Source organism: Lissotriton vulgaris, chromosome 1_1 (genome assembly GCF_964263255.1).
Source record: "Lissotriton vulgaris chromosome 1_1, aLisVul1.2, whole genome shotgun sequence".
Classification (NCBI taxonomy): domain Eukaryota; kingdom Metazoa; phylum Chordata; class Amphibia; order Caudata; family Salamandridae; genus Lissotriton; species Lissotriton vulgaris.
The window spans coordinates 10,200,975-10,213,597 of record NC_141685.1 but is presented as its reverse complement, the minus strand read 5'-3'; the positions used below and the strand labels follow the sequence as shown (position 1 = coordinate 10,213,597).

The window sequence follows — 12,623 nt, the reverse complement described above, 5'->3', positions numbered from 1 at the left end:
GTTACGACCTTGCCGTTGGCCCTTATCGTTAGGATGTACAATTTCAATTTGGAATGCATTTGTAAGGATGTTAGTATCGGCTAGGAGAACCTTTGTATTAGAAATGTGTTAAGGTTAGCCAAAACATCGTAATGTGGATATGAAATTGTACATGATATGAAACTGTTATTTTAATGTTTTAATTTTGTTTCATATTTTAATAAATACGGCCGGGAGGGTAACTCCCTCCCGCCTTCCAAAAGTTCAGAACTGTTTCCGGTTTCCCAATTCTTGGGGATTGTGTTGAGAGGGGGTGGCGGGTATCTCAGCCATAGGCTCTGGGACACCTTGGAACTCGGACGCTTGTCTGCTAGGGCTTGGGCTCCATTCTCGAAAGCGTCCCCTCAGCCTTGAAGATTCTACAAAAGTCTTGGGGGCCCCCGACTCCCGCAGGCTTCCGGTGGGGAGTGGCTGAAATGATTGCTTGCGGAATGGCCACGATGGAGCTACGAGATGGTGGTGCTCTCATGCTGATGCCAGCTTTAGTCTGAAACATCCAGAAACACTGTAGACTATCAATTCGATGAGTTCCGGTGGAGCCCCAACGTGACCCGGTAGGGAAGAACTTGCTCTCCCCTTTTTTGAGGGATGGTTCTTGTTGCCTGTCCCCTCTGTTGTCATCTAACGAAACCTTTTTTGATTGCCGAGTGAGAAAAAAAAAGTGGGTCTTTCATCGTTTGGGAAAAAAAAATGTTTTAATCCAATGAAAAGTGTTATTTTTAGGTCATATGATCAAGCCTTCCATCATTAGGAAACCAAAAGTAAAATGAACCAATGAAAAGTTTTATAAACAAGTCACATGATCTGTTATGCGGCTTTGGGTTATAAAAAGCATACAAAACCCGTTGGCCCATGAGGCGGCGTCAGTAGCGAACTTTTATGCCCAAATTACGCAAAGATTTAGCTAATCTGCTAAAGGGGGGAGTCGCCATTTCTTTTGATAATTTATTCACCCATTCTTAGCCTCTCTAATCGTCATTACAATGTGTTTGTTGCTGTCACTAGCTGATGAAAAAACTAAAGTGACAACTTCCTTATCCTTAATTTGTCTTTCTTTGTTCCTTAAGATGTCATCTGTGTCAACCTCTTCCGAGAATGCTGATGCGTTAGGGATTTCCTTGTGTTTCTTAATAGCATTGGTGTCTGCACACTTCTTTGTCAATTCTGTGAACATGACAGCTGCTTCATCGAAAGACGATATCTTTGTTAAGTCATTAGTGTTAAGTGTGTCTGAAACTACAGTGCTCTTCTGTTTTACTTTCCTCAGACACTACAGAGTTTTGTGTGTTGTTCTTCTGAGCGACAATTATTCCAGAGGTTTCAGGTTCACTTGTTTTGTCCTGCAGTGAGTTAACAGCTTCAGAGACTTCATGTTTATTTGCTATATCCTGCTGTGCGTCAACTGCTTCAGGGACGTCAGCCTCATTTGTTATGTTTGACTATATCCTGGACCTGCCCGGCCGTGCCCAAAATGGCGCCGGTATAAATAGGACTCGTAACTCCTTGTTGTGTACTGGTTGCCCAACCTTGATATCATGAGATAGGTATGCAGTTTTGAAGCACATGGCGAGCAGGGACGAGAATTGATTGAACATTTTGACATCCCTATTGATATTAAGTTCTGATGTGTTATTGATTACTGTACTATTGAAAGTTCGAATTAACGTCACCCATGGTGCTTGCCCGCAAATGTATATCTAGATAATTTTATTGTAACTGGCCCTGTCGTACTTTAATTATAAAATGTACGTCCACCGATTCCGTAAATGGTAGACACCTTAGTTCTTGCAATGTAATGGGTCGCCCGTTTCGTTCTTCTACAGTGTAAATGTGCCCTCATCATATACGATTCCAGTTTGCTCCGTGGCCGGCCCACGTGGTTATAGGCTCGTATTTGTATACTGACATTTTCACAATAAAGGTTTTTAAAACAAAACATGGTAGTAGTACCTACATTGGTAAAGTTTTGAATAATAGCCACTGTTTTCGAATCAGTAAAAGGCAAGTGAAATAAAGCAGTCCAATTACATGACTGTTAAAAGGTATAATACGCAGGAACGCAGTAAAGAAAAATGGTCAAGGGCTGTTGTGTTTTCTACTCCTGCAACATAAAGTGATCGATAAGAATCTGATATTCATGCCTATCAGCGACTAAGACAGCAGACCGAGCATCTTTTGCTCAACGGCTCCGTCATGGGACGAAGAAACGCCCTTTTGCTATAAAAGGAAAATATTTTACTTGCAGGACAGTTGTAAATTTTCCGGGAAAGTACATTAGCCTGGAACATTATAACATATATGTTTAAGAAAAAATAATGTTCGAAAGCAATAAAAAGCGTAATTTTTAGGTCATATGACCAAGCTACAACGTAAAATGTTTTTACCTACCACGTACTTGACATTTTACAGCATTTGATATTTGCTATTAAAAAACCATCGAAATTCACTGAAAAACCTTAGGTTATAGACCATATATAGTTAGGAATTAGCATTTACAAAACCTTATTTTACTCGCACAAAATCATAGAAATTTGCATATATAGTTAGTTGTAATAACTATATATTGCGCACCTGCAATCCACTGCTGATGATGTCACATATTACATCATTCATGACATGGTCAGTGACATCACTGATGACATCACTGATGACATCTCATTTGACATTACTGATCACATCACTGATAATATCATTCATGTGATAATACGATGAACCTCTTCAGACTCTAATATAACCTTAGATACAATCACTGTAAACAGACACTCACAGATTGTCACTCATCCATGGAGTTACTCACACATCTAGTCAGTCATGAAAATAATCAATCACTCCTCCATTTCCTCAACTATACAGTTATACACACCTTACTAATTCAAACATATTCTAACACATATTTACTCTCTTATACAATCTCTGATACAAGTTCACAATGATTCATACAGCCACTCTCACATTCACTGGCTCTTATGCACAGTTATTTATATATGTCAACTCTCACATGTACTGTGTTTTACATATGTACTTACTTTGACATGTAGCACTGAGATATCCATTCACTCACCAATACACTCATGCACACAGTCAACTGCCCATACATCTGTTTCCACATGCACGTTTGAACCCATACATCTAGTGAATCAACTGCTCACACATCTATGCACAGAGTCACACACCTCCCAGCCACCCACACACATACTCAGTCTCCCATACAAATACTTGGGCAACCAATCAATAACCCATATAGTTACTCATATAGCTACTGATTAACACATGCAGCAGTTTACAGAACAACAGACATAATGATGCACAAATTAAGACAGTTTAGTCACTAACCCATGCACTCAGTGAAACACATTTAATCACTCTCTCATACAGTCAGTCATGCACCTACTAAATCCTTCATCCAGACACTTATACATCCACTCATTCTTCAATATGGGAGACATATTTTAACTTTACAAAAACATACAAACACTGGATGATGTCATCAGTGATGTTATCAGTGATGTCACTGACCATGTCATGAATGATGTAATATGTGACATCATCAGCAGTGGATTGGGGGTGCGCGATATATAGTTATTGCAACTAACTATATATGCGAATTTCTATGGTTTTGTGCGAGTAAAATAAGGTTTAGTAAATGCTAATTCCTAACTATATATGGTCTATAACCTATGGTTTTTTCAGTGAATATATATATATATATGTTTATGCAAAGTGCCCCTGGGCTAACAGAAAGGCTCACCACAGTCTCCCAGGCCCTCCGGCCCTATTAACGGCCAACAAACGCCCCTTCTTCATGGACAAACAACCACAGGCATAGCGTTCTCAGCTGTTGTGGTTTTAAACACGGTTTTGTTTGAAACAGTCCGCCCTAAGTGGGTGTGGCTCATAGAAAGGTAAAACCAGGAAACCTGGTATTTGTAGTTCCAACAGGTGAGTAGTCTTTATCCTTGAGTAGGTGCTATGTCTGGGTGTAATAAAGTCTTTCAAATCTAACCTTAAGTAGGCGGGTTGCCAAACATCGAGTCTGCAGCATTAACAGAGATCCTGTGCTGACTGGCGGAAGATTGAAGTTCTGCCTCAGTCTCTCCATGCGCTGTGTTCTCATCGCGCATGGGAAGCGGAGCTCTTTCTACGGTTCTGGCCAACTGTTAATAATAATGTTTATGCATAGTGCCCCTGCGCTAACAAAAAAGGCTCACCACAGTCTACCAAGCCCTCCGGCCCGCTAAACGGCTCCCGGCATCTTCGAAGCTTCGCCCCCTTATGAATACATCAAGTCCGACCCGTTTCGGGGCCAACAAACGCCCCTTCTTCATGGACAAACAACCACAGGCATAGCGTTCTCAGCTGTTGTGGTTTCAAACACGGTTTTGTTTGAAACAGTCCACCCTAAGTGGGTGTGGCTCATAGAAAGGTAAAACCAGGAAACATGGTATTTGTAGTTCCAACAGGTGAGTTGTTTTTCCTTGAGTAGGTGCTATGTCTGGGTGTAATAAAGTCTTTCAAATCAAACCTTAAGTAGGCGGGTTGCCAAACATCGAGTCTGCAGCATTAACAGAGATCCTGTGCTGACTGGCGGAAGATTGAAGTTCTGCCTCAGTCTCTCCATGCGCTGTGTTGCCATCGCGCATGGGAAGCGGAGCTCTTTCTAAAGTTCGGGCCAACCGTTAATAATAATGTTTATGCAAAGCACCCCTGCACTAACAGAAAGCCTCACCACAGTCTCCCAGGCCCTCCTCCCCTCTAAACGGCTCCCGGCATCTTCGAAGCTTTGCCCCCTTCTGAATACATAGGGTGCGATGCTTTTCGGGGCCAACAAACGCCCCTTCTTCATAGACAAACAACCACAGGCATAGCGTTCTCAGCTGTTGTGGTTTCAAACACGGTTTTGTTTGAAACAGTCCACCCTAAGTGGGTGTGGCTCATAGAAAGGTAAAACCAGGAAACCTGGTATTTGTAGTTCAAACAGGTGAGTAGTCTTTATCCTTGAGTAGGTGCTATGTCTGGGTGTAATAAAGTCTTTCAAAACAAACCTTAAGTAGGCGGGTTGCCAAACATCGAGTCTGCAGCATTAACAGAGATTCTTTGCTGACTGGTTGAAGATTGAAGTTCTGCCTCAGTCTCTCCTGATAACAGGTGAGTAAATCAGAATTCGTAGTTCTGCTGATTTTAGAGGAATATTTTGCTCAATTGTGAAGGAATGGAGAGGGGCCTGAGGTGACACCCCGCGCCGCACGGCCACCAGCTGCTGCGTGTGCCCCCTGCCGCCCTCTGCCTCGCTGCCGCCTCGTTTGCCGGCTCCCGCCGCTGCGAGTGGTTTTTCTTGTTTTGTCGGTTATTTGTGCTTGTCTGGGATTAACTTGCTTTTTCCCTGTTTGTTTGCGTTCATTTATACCTGTTTGTACTTTATTGTAATTTTCTTCCGTGTTGCCCTCCTTCCTTGTTGTCCGCCTACCTCGACGCCCCCCGCCCTCCCTTCCCGCCACCGCCGCTTGTCCCCGCCCCTTTTTGCCTTCTGTAACCCTCCCCGCTCCCGCCTCCCAGCTGCTCCGCCCACCCGCGCACTTGGCCTTAAATGGCGACCGTGCGACGCAGGTGAGTGTGACCCACTTGTGGGACACCCCCGCGCCGCACGGCCACCAGCTGCTGCGTGTGCCCCCTGCCGCCCTCTGCCTCGCTGCCGCCTCGTTTTGCCGGCTCCCGCAGCTGCGAGTGGTTTTTCTTGTTTTGTCGGTTATTTGTGCTTGTCTGGGATTAACTTGCTTTTTCCCTGTTTGTTTGCGTTCATTTATACCTGTTTGTACTTTATTGTAATTTTCTTCCGTGTTGCCCTCCTTCCTTGTTGTCCGCCTACCTCGACGCCCCCCGCCCTCCCTTCCCGCCACCGCCGCTTGTCCCCGCCCCTTTTTGCCTTCTGTAACCCTCCCCGCTCCCGCCTCCCAGCTGCTCCGCCCACCCGCGCACTTCGCCTTAAATGGCGACCGTGCGAACGCGCTGCGGTCACGCGCAGCGGGCGCGCCGATTGTGCGCCGAAGGCGCGCCAAAGGTAAGCCCGTCTACGCCCGTCCGCGCCTGGACCGCGCCCAGTGCCAGGACCCCTGGACCTCGAAGACCCCGACCGACCCGCCTGACGTACTCCGCCGCCACCCTCACCGCTCTCAACACCGGCCGACTCCCAGAATGCCATCAAGCCACTCCAAGACGCACCCACGGACCTTTCAGCTGCCACGCCTGCAGGTTCTCCTGCAACCGGACCAGCCCCGCGCCAGCACCCGCCAAGTCGAACTCCAGCAGCACCCACCTCAAGTGCATCCTGCTCAACACCCGCTCCGTCCACAGACACGCCATCGAACTCTGGAACCTCCTAGACGCCACAGCCCCTGACGTTGCCTTCCTCACGGAGACCTGGATGAACGCCTCATCAGCTCCCGACATCGCCATCGCTATCCCAGAGGGCTACAAGATCGTCCGGAGGGACCGAAACGCCAACCAGATGGGAGGAGGCATCGCCATCATCCACAGGAACACCATCCGTCTCACGACCAGCATCGACACCACCCTGACCAGCGCCGAACACCTGCATTTCCAGATCCACACCAACCCGAACACCACCCTCAGAGGCACCCTGATCTACCGACCCCCTGGACCACGCACGCAATTCAGCGAGGACATCGCCGACTTCGTCAGCCCGCATGCCCTCCCCTCCGCTGACTACATCCTCCTGGGAGACCTCAATTTCCATCTGGAGAACAACAACGACCACCACACCAGCACCCTGCTCGACAACCTCGCCAACCTGGGACTCAAGCAACTGGTGTCCACCCCCACCCACCTCGCCGGACACACACTCGACGCCGTCTTCTCATCCAGCACAGACATCGACTTCAGCCACGCCACAGAGCTTCAATGGACGGACCACAGCTGCGTCCACTTCACCTTCAAGAGAACGACGACCCACCAACACCAGCAACAGACCGCCCGCAGAAGCTGGAACAAGATCACAGCAGACCAGCTCGCCACCTCCCTGAGCCAACACCCTCCTGCCAGCTCAGCGAACCCCAGCCAGGCCGCCGACTACCTCACGAAGTGGATCAGCAACTGCGCGGACGAACTCGCCCCGCTGAGGACCCCGCCTAGCAGACCCGGCAGCAAGAAGGCCCCATGGTTCACCGACGAACTCAAGAGCTCCAAGAAGAACTGCCGAGCCCTCGAGAAAGTCTGGAAAAGGGAACCGACAACGGACAACAGGACCTCCTACAAACTTGCCACCCGGAAACACCACCAGCTGATCCGCGCCGCCAAGAAAACAGCATTCAAGGACCGGTTGGACAACAACGCACACAACTGCAAGGAACTCTTCAACATCGTGAAAGAGCTCTCCAACCCCAGCGCAGGAAACAACGACATCACCCCATCGCAAGACCTCTGCAACTCCCTCGCCTCATACTTCCACAACAAGATCACGGACATACACAGCAGTTTCAACAACCAACCAACGCACACCACGACCGACCAGCCACCCCCCCCCACCACCACCCTCCACGCCTGGACCCCGATCAGCACCGAAGACACCATCCGCACGATGAACTCCATCCACTCCGGATCACCGACCGACCCCTGCCCCCACCACGTCTTCAACAAAGCCGACGCTGTCATCGCACCCCACCTGCGAGACATCATCAACACCTCCTTCGACACCGCCATCTTCCCTGAAAGCTGGAAACACGCCGAGCTCAGCGCTCTCCTCAAGAAACCAACAGCGGACCCCACCGACCTCAAGAACTACCGCCCATCTCGCTTCTCCCGTTTCCAGCCAAAGTCATCGAGAAGACCGTCAACAAGCAGATGGCCGCCTTCCTCGAGACGAACGGATCCCTCGACCCCTCACAGTCCGGATTCCGAGCCAAACACAGCACCGAGACCGCCCTCATCGCCGCCACCGATGACATCCGAGCCCTGATGGACAATGGAGAAACAGCGGCCCTCATCCTCCTAGACCTCTCCGCGGCATTCGACACGGTCTGCCACCGCACTCTAGTACGGCGCCTCAGCAACATCGGAATCCAGGACAAGGCGCTGGAATGGATCATCTCCTTCCTCGACGGAAGAACACAGAGAGTCCGCCTACCACCGTACAAGTCAGAGGCCTCCGAAGTCATCTGCGGCGTCCCCCAAGGATCATCACTGAGCCCCACCCTCTTCAACGTCTACATGAGCCCCCTCGCGGCCATCGTACGCAAACACCACCTCAGCATAATCTCCTACGCCGACGACACCCAGCTGATCCTCTCCCTGACCAACGACCCCGCCGCCGCCAGAGCCAACCTGCACGAAGGGATGAGAGAGGTAGCCGAGTGGATGACGACCAGCCGCCTGAAACTGAACTCGGACAAGACGGAGGTCCTCATCCTGGGCTCCTCACCCTCCGCCTGGGACGACTCCTGGTGGCCTCCCGCCCTGGGCACCGCACCCAAACCGACAGACCATGCACGAAACCTGGGCTTCATCCTGGACTCCTCCCTCGCCATGACCAGGCAAGTCAACAGCGTCTCCTCGGCGTGCTTCAACATCCTACGCATGCTACGAAAGATCTTCTGGTGGATCCCCACAGAGACCAGGAAGACCGTCACCCAGGCCCTCGTCACCAGCCGACTGGACTACGGCAACGCCCTCTACGCCGGGACCACCGGCAAGCTCCAGAAGAGACTCCAGTGGATCCAAAACGCCTCAGCCAGACTAATCCTCGACATCCCACGATCCAGCCACATCTCCGGACATCTGAGAGACCTTCACTGGCTCCCCGTCAACAAGAGAATCACCTTCCGCCTCCTCACCCACGCACACAAAGCCCTACACGACCAAGGCCCGAGCTACCTCAACAGCCGAGTCAACTTCTACGCTCCCAAACGCCACCTCCGATCAGCCAACCACGCCCTCGCCGCCGTCCCCCGCATCCGAAGAGCGACTACAGGAGGAAGGTCCTTCTCCTACCTGGCTGCCAAGACCTGGAACTCCCTCCCGTCCGACCTGCGCCTGACCCAAGACCACCTCTCCTTCAGGAAGAAGCTGAAGACCTGGCTGTTCGAGCAGTAGCGGCACCCCGCCCCCCCCCCCCCAGCGCCTTGAGACCCTACGGGTATGTAGCGCGCTTAATAAGTGTCACTGATTGATTGATTGATTGATTGATTATGTGTGCAAACACGCCCTGTGGCGTGTTTTAGGTTGGGGAATTACTACCTCTAGAATGGGTATGTGAGTGGGTGCGTGAGTTCCTGATAGGGTGGGCAGTAAACTCTGGTGGTTGGGATGCCGAGTTAAGCAAAACTCTGCCAACCATCAGCAGAGTGCAGTTTACCTAGACTCTCACCCCTAGACTTTTTCCCACAAAAATAGGGTGCCAGGAGGCATGTTTACAGAGCAGTTGAAAAAGGGGCAGGGACTCCAATGAGGTCTGAGTAATCCCGCTGTGTGGGACTAATGCTGTGAATATTTGGGGTTCTTGGCCCCCAATGATCTTCAGTAGCCAAGGGGACTACATCCTCCAACCAGTAGTGTGCTCAGAGGTGCATTTTCATAGTAGTTGAGAAACGGGGTGGGCCCATGATGAGGCCTGAGTAAGCTAGCTGTTGGTGACTTACTTATGACAACAATAGGGGTTCTTGTTCCCAACAACCCTCAGCAGCCAAGGGGACTTCATGAATATTATAGCTGTTTCAAGTTAAAAGTTAGAGATTGAAGTTTATAATCATACTTTAACATTTTCTCGGATACAGCTATAGCCCGGTGAAGGAAAATAACTTTTTGGGGATAGTCCATGGAGAAACATGCCAAGTTTAAATATCAGGGACACTATTGTGTGGAAAACAGAGTGTGTTTAGGGGTGACTTATTAATATTTAAAAACAGGGATTCCCACTAGTCAAATAGTGTTCTTTTGACAGGTTTGACAGCAGGTTTGAGGCTGCTGTAGTCAGTCTACACATGGTAGGCCTCAAGCCGTTCATTAAAGGTCATGCGTATGGATAGCACAATAGTTGCTGCAGTCCATAGGTGCCATTTAACTTCCAGGCCCTGAGCACATTTTTACACCAAATACTAGGGACTTGTCTGCAAGATAAATATGTCAATGGGAGATAAGCCAATTTAACCATGTTTAATGGGGGAGCACCAGCACTGTATTCCCCTTTAACAGATGCACAGTGCACAGAGTTCAATAACAGGGAAAAATAAGATACAGAAAAAGCAAAAATAGGGGGTAACCAAGTAGAATAGTCAGATTTGCTACATTTTCAAGTCACCCACATCAAATTGGGAATGATCTATGTTATGTTATGCGTTCTGTGAGCTACATTTCTAAGTGCCAAATGTACAATGATTTTTTTGGGTTGCAAATGACTCAATTCATACAATCTGGCCTTTTGCGACCAGAAAAAAGCATTTCTCTATATACAAAGCCCTATTTTGTAATTCGGTAACCTATTACCTAATGCAACAATGATTTGCAATTCTGTATTAATATGGGGCATGTTAAGGGCGTCGCTACCTAATAGTGACTCACAGTGGTATGTGAGAAGGCTTTGTTACCGAAATGCGGTCACAAAACATTTGCATTTTACTGCCTTCTTTACGTAGGTGGTAACCTATTTGCAAATGGGAGGTGGTCTCCAAGGGACCCCTACCCCCTTGTAAATGCTTCGAAAAACATTTTTAAGCGCAGGCAGTCCTAAAGTTGTACTCTTTTGTTATGATGTTAGCAAATGGTGTTTCAGCATCTACAGAATGGTATTGACCATTTCTGTTTTTATTCCCATGCATGCGTCTCTGGATATTTGACTGGGAAGAATGTTAATGATCAAAGAACAATGTCAACAATAATCTTCACTACTTTACCATTTTCACTGCAGGGGTCGAAGCATCCCACAAGATGGCAGAAACTGACCTCGAATACATGTCCAAGTACAAAACAATGATTTTGGAAGTTGGCAGCAGTTTGTGCGTGGATCCGGCTGTGATTGCTGGAATCATTTCTCATTTATCGTGTTCTGGTCCTCCCCCTGCCTTTAATTGGTGTCAGAAGGGCCTCAGCTTTGGTTTGATGCAGGTAAGAACCATCACCAACAGCAGTGGCATTGCATTCCATAAATAATCCTCGTCAAACATTATGTCTCCAAATGTGTGTCTGAACTGCTCATACGGAAACATAGTATCAATGTTTTTTTGTATTTTAGATTAACAAAAAATATCATAAATTCACTGGTTCTTGGAACAGTAAAAAACACATTACCGAGGGTACAAGGATTCTAATCGGCCAGATCGATATATTGAAGAAAAAGTTTCCAAGTTGGTCTCAGATTCAGCACTTGAAAGGTCTGTATCAGCGTACCAGGGGCTTTTTCCTGCTGCTGTCTTCAGTCTTACTCCCAATCCTCAAAACCCCTCAGGCCTCAAGAGGTGATGATTTTCTCGATAAATGTGTTTCCTAAAGAGTGAGGCCTACACTTGACTCTGTTAATCAACCTAAGTGGGTTGTGACACCACTGATTTATGGGCAATGCACTATAAGGTTACTATTACAGGGTAGATGGGATTTGCAGTGGTGCAAACTCAAGTACAAGCGGCACTCCAGTTGATGAACCATTAGTACCAGACTTAGTCATGGCTCAAAAAATCAACAATACATCAATGACAGTGAAGCAATTAGGCCGAACAATGATAACATAGGGTAGTAGATTTCTAAACCATGAATGTTTAGTAGCAGATTAGCAAAAATACAAACTCAAATCATTTCATGGGGTCAGAAATCAGTAGTGGATACAGAAATATAAAAATCAGTATGACTCAAATCAATCAAAAATAGCAAATACAAAGATAAATTGCTCAGGGTTTTTGTGAGAAATTGGGTTGGTTGACTCACTGGATGATGTAATCAGTGATGCCATCAGTGATGTCATCAGTGATGTCACTGACCATGTCATAAGTGATGTAATATGTGATGTCATCAGCAGTGCATTGCTGGACGCAAGTTATAGTTAGCTGAACTAACTATAACAGCAGATTTTCTCTGACTGAAATGCCCAACTAATTATAACGCCCCTTAAACCTGTGTTTTATTTCATTGATCGCCAGTAGGTAGTTATAGTTAGGACCAGGTTTCCATAGGAAAAAGTTTTTTGTTTTCTCAATATCTTTGGCGCCGGTTGACGAATCTTCTTTTCAACACTAGCAGCCCGCTCCTGTCTTGAAAGTTTTGGGGTGATTCATCAAGCGGGGGCTGAGAAAAAAGGGGGGTCCCAAAACATATTTTCCCCATGTGATTTAGACACATCTACAGCTACAGCCCAAACTGCTCAACGGAATTACACCAAATTTAGCAAAATGGTAGTCCTGGGTTCAGAAAGAGCACTTTTTGTTAAATGGTGTAAATCTGTTCAGGTGTTCCTGAGAAATTTGAAAAAAAAAGTTTTGATATATAGAGACAATGTGGAGTAGTAAACCCTCCAGAGCACAAGTTTCACTTTGATTGGCTGTCAACGCTTAAAACCAGGAAGTGTTGGCAGTCATCTTGTGATTTGGTAG

The 12,623-nt window shown here is 47.5% G+C and overlaps 1 protein-coding gene across 1 annotated transcript in view; it reads left to right on the top strand.

Moving 5' to 3' along the window:
* Positions 1-12,623, top strand: part of LOC147736954 (lysozyme g-like) — a 198,243-nt gene that overhangs the window by 88,711 nt on the left and 96,909 nt on the right. Inside the window, exons 2-3 of the mRNA XM_086934169.1 lie at positions 10,952-11,148; positions 11,276-11,414. Coding sequence (XP_086790295.1) covers positions 10,952-11,148; positions 11,276-11,414 — 336 coding nt within the window. The remainder of the gene's footprint in view (positions 1-10,951; positions 11,149-11,275; positions 11,415-12,623) is intronic.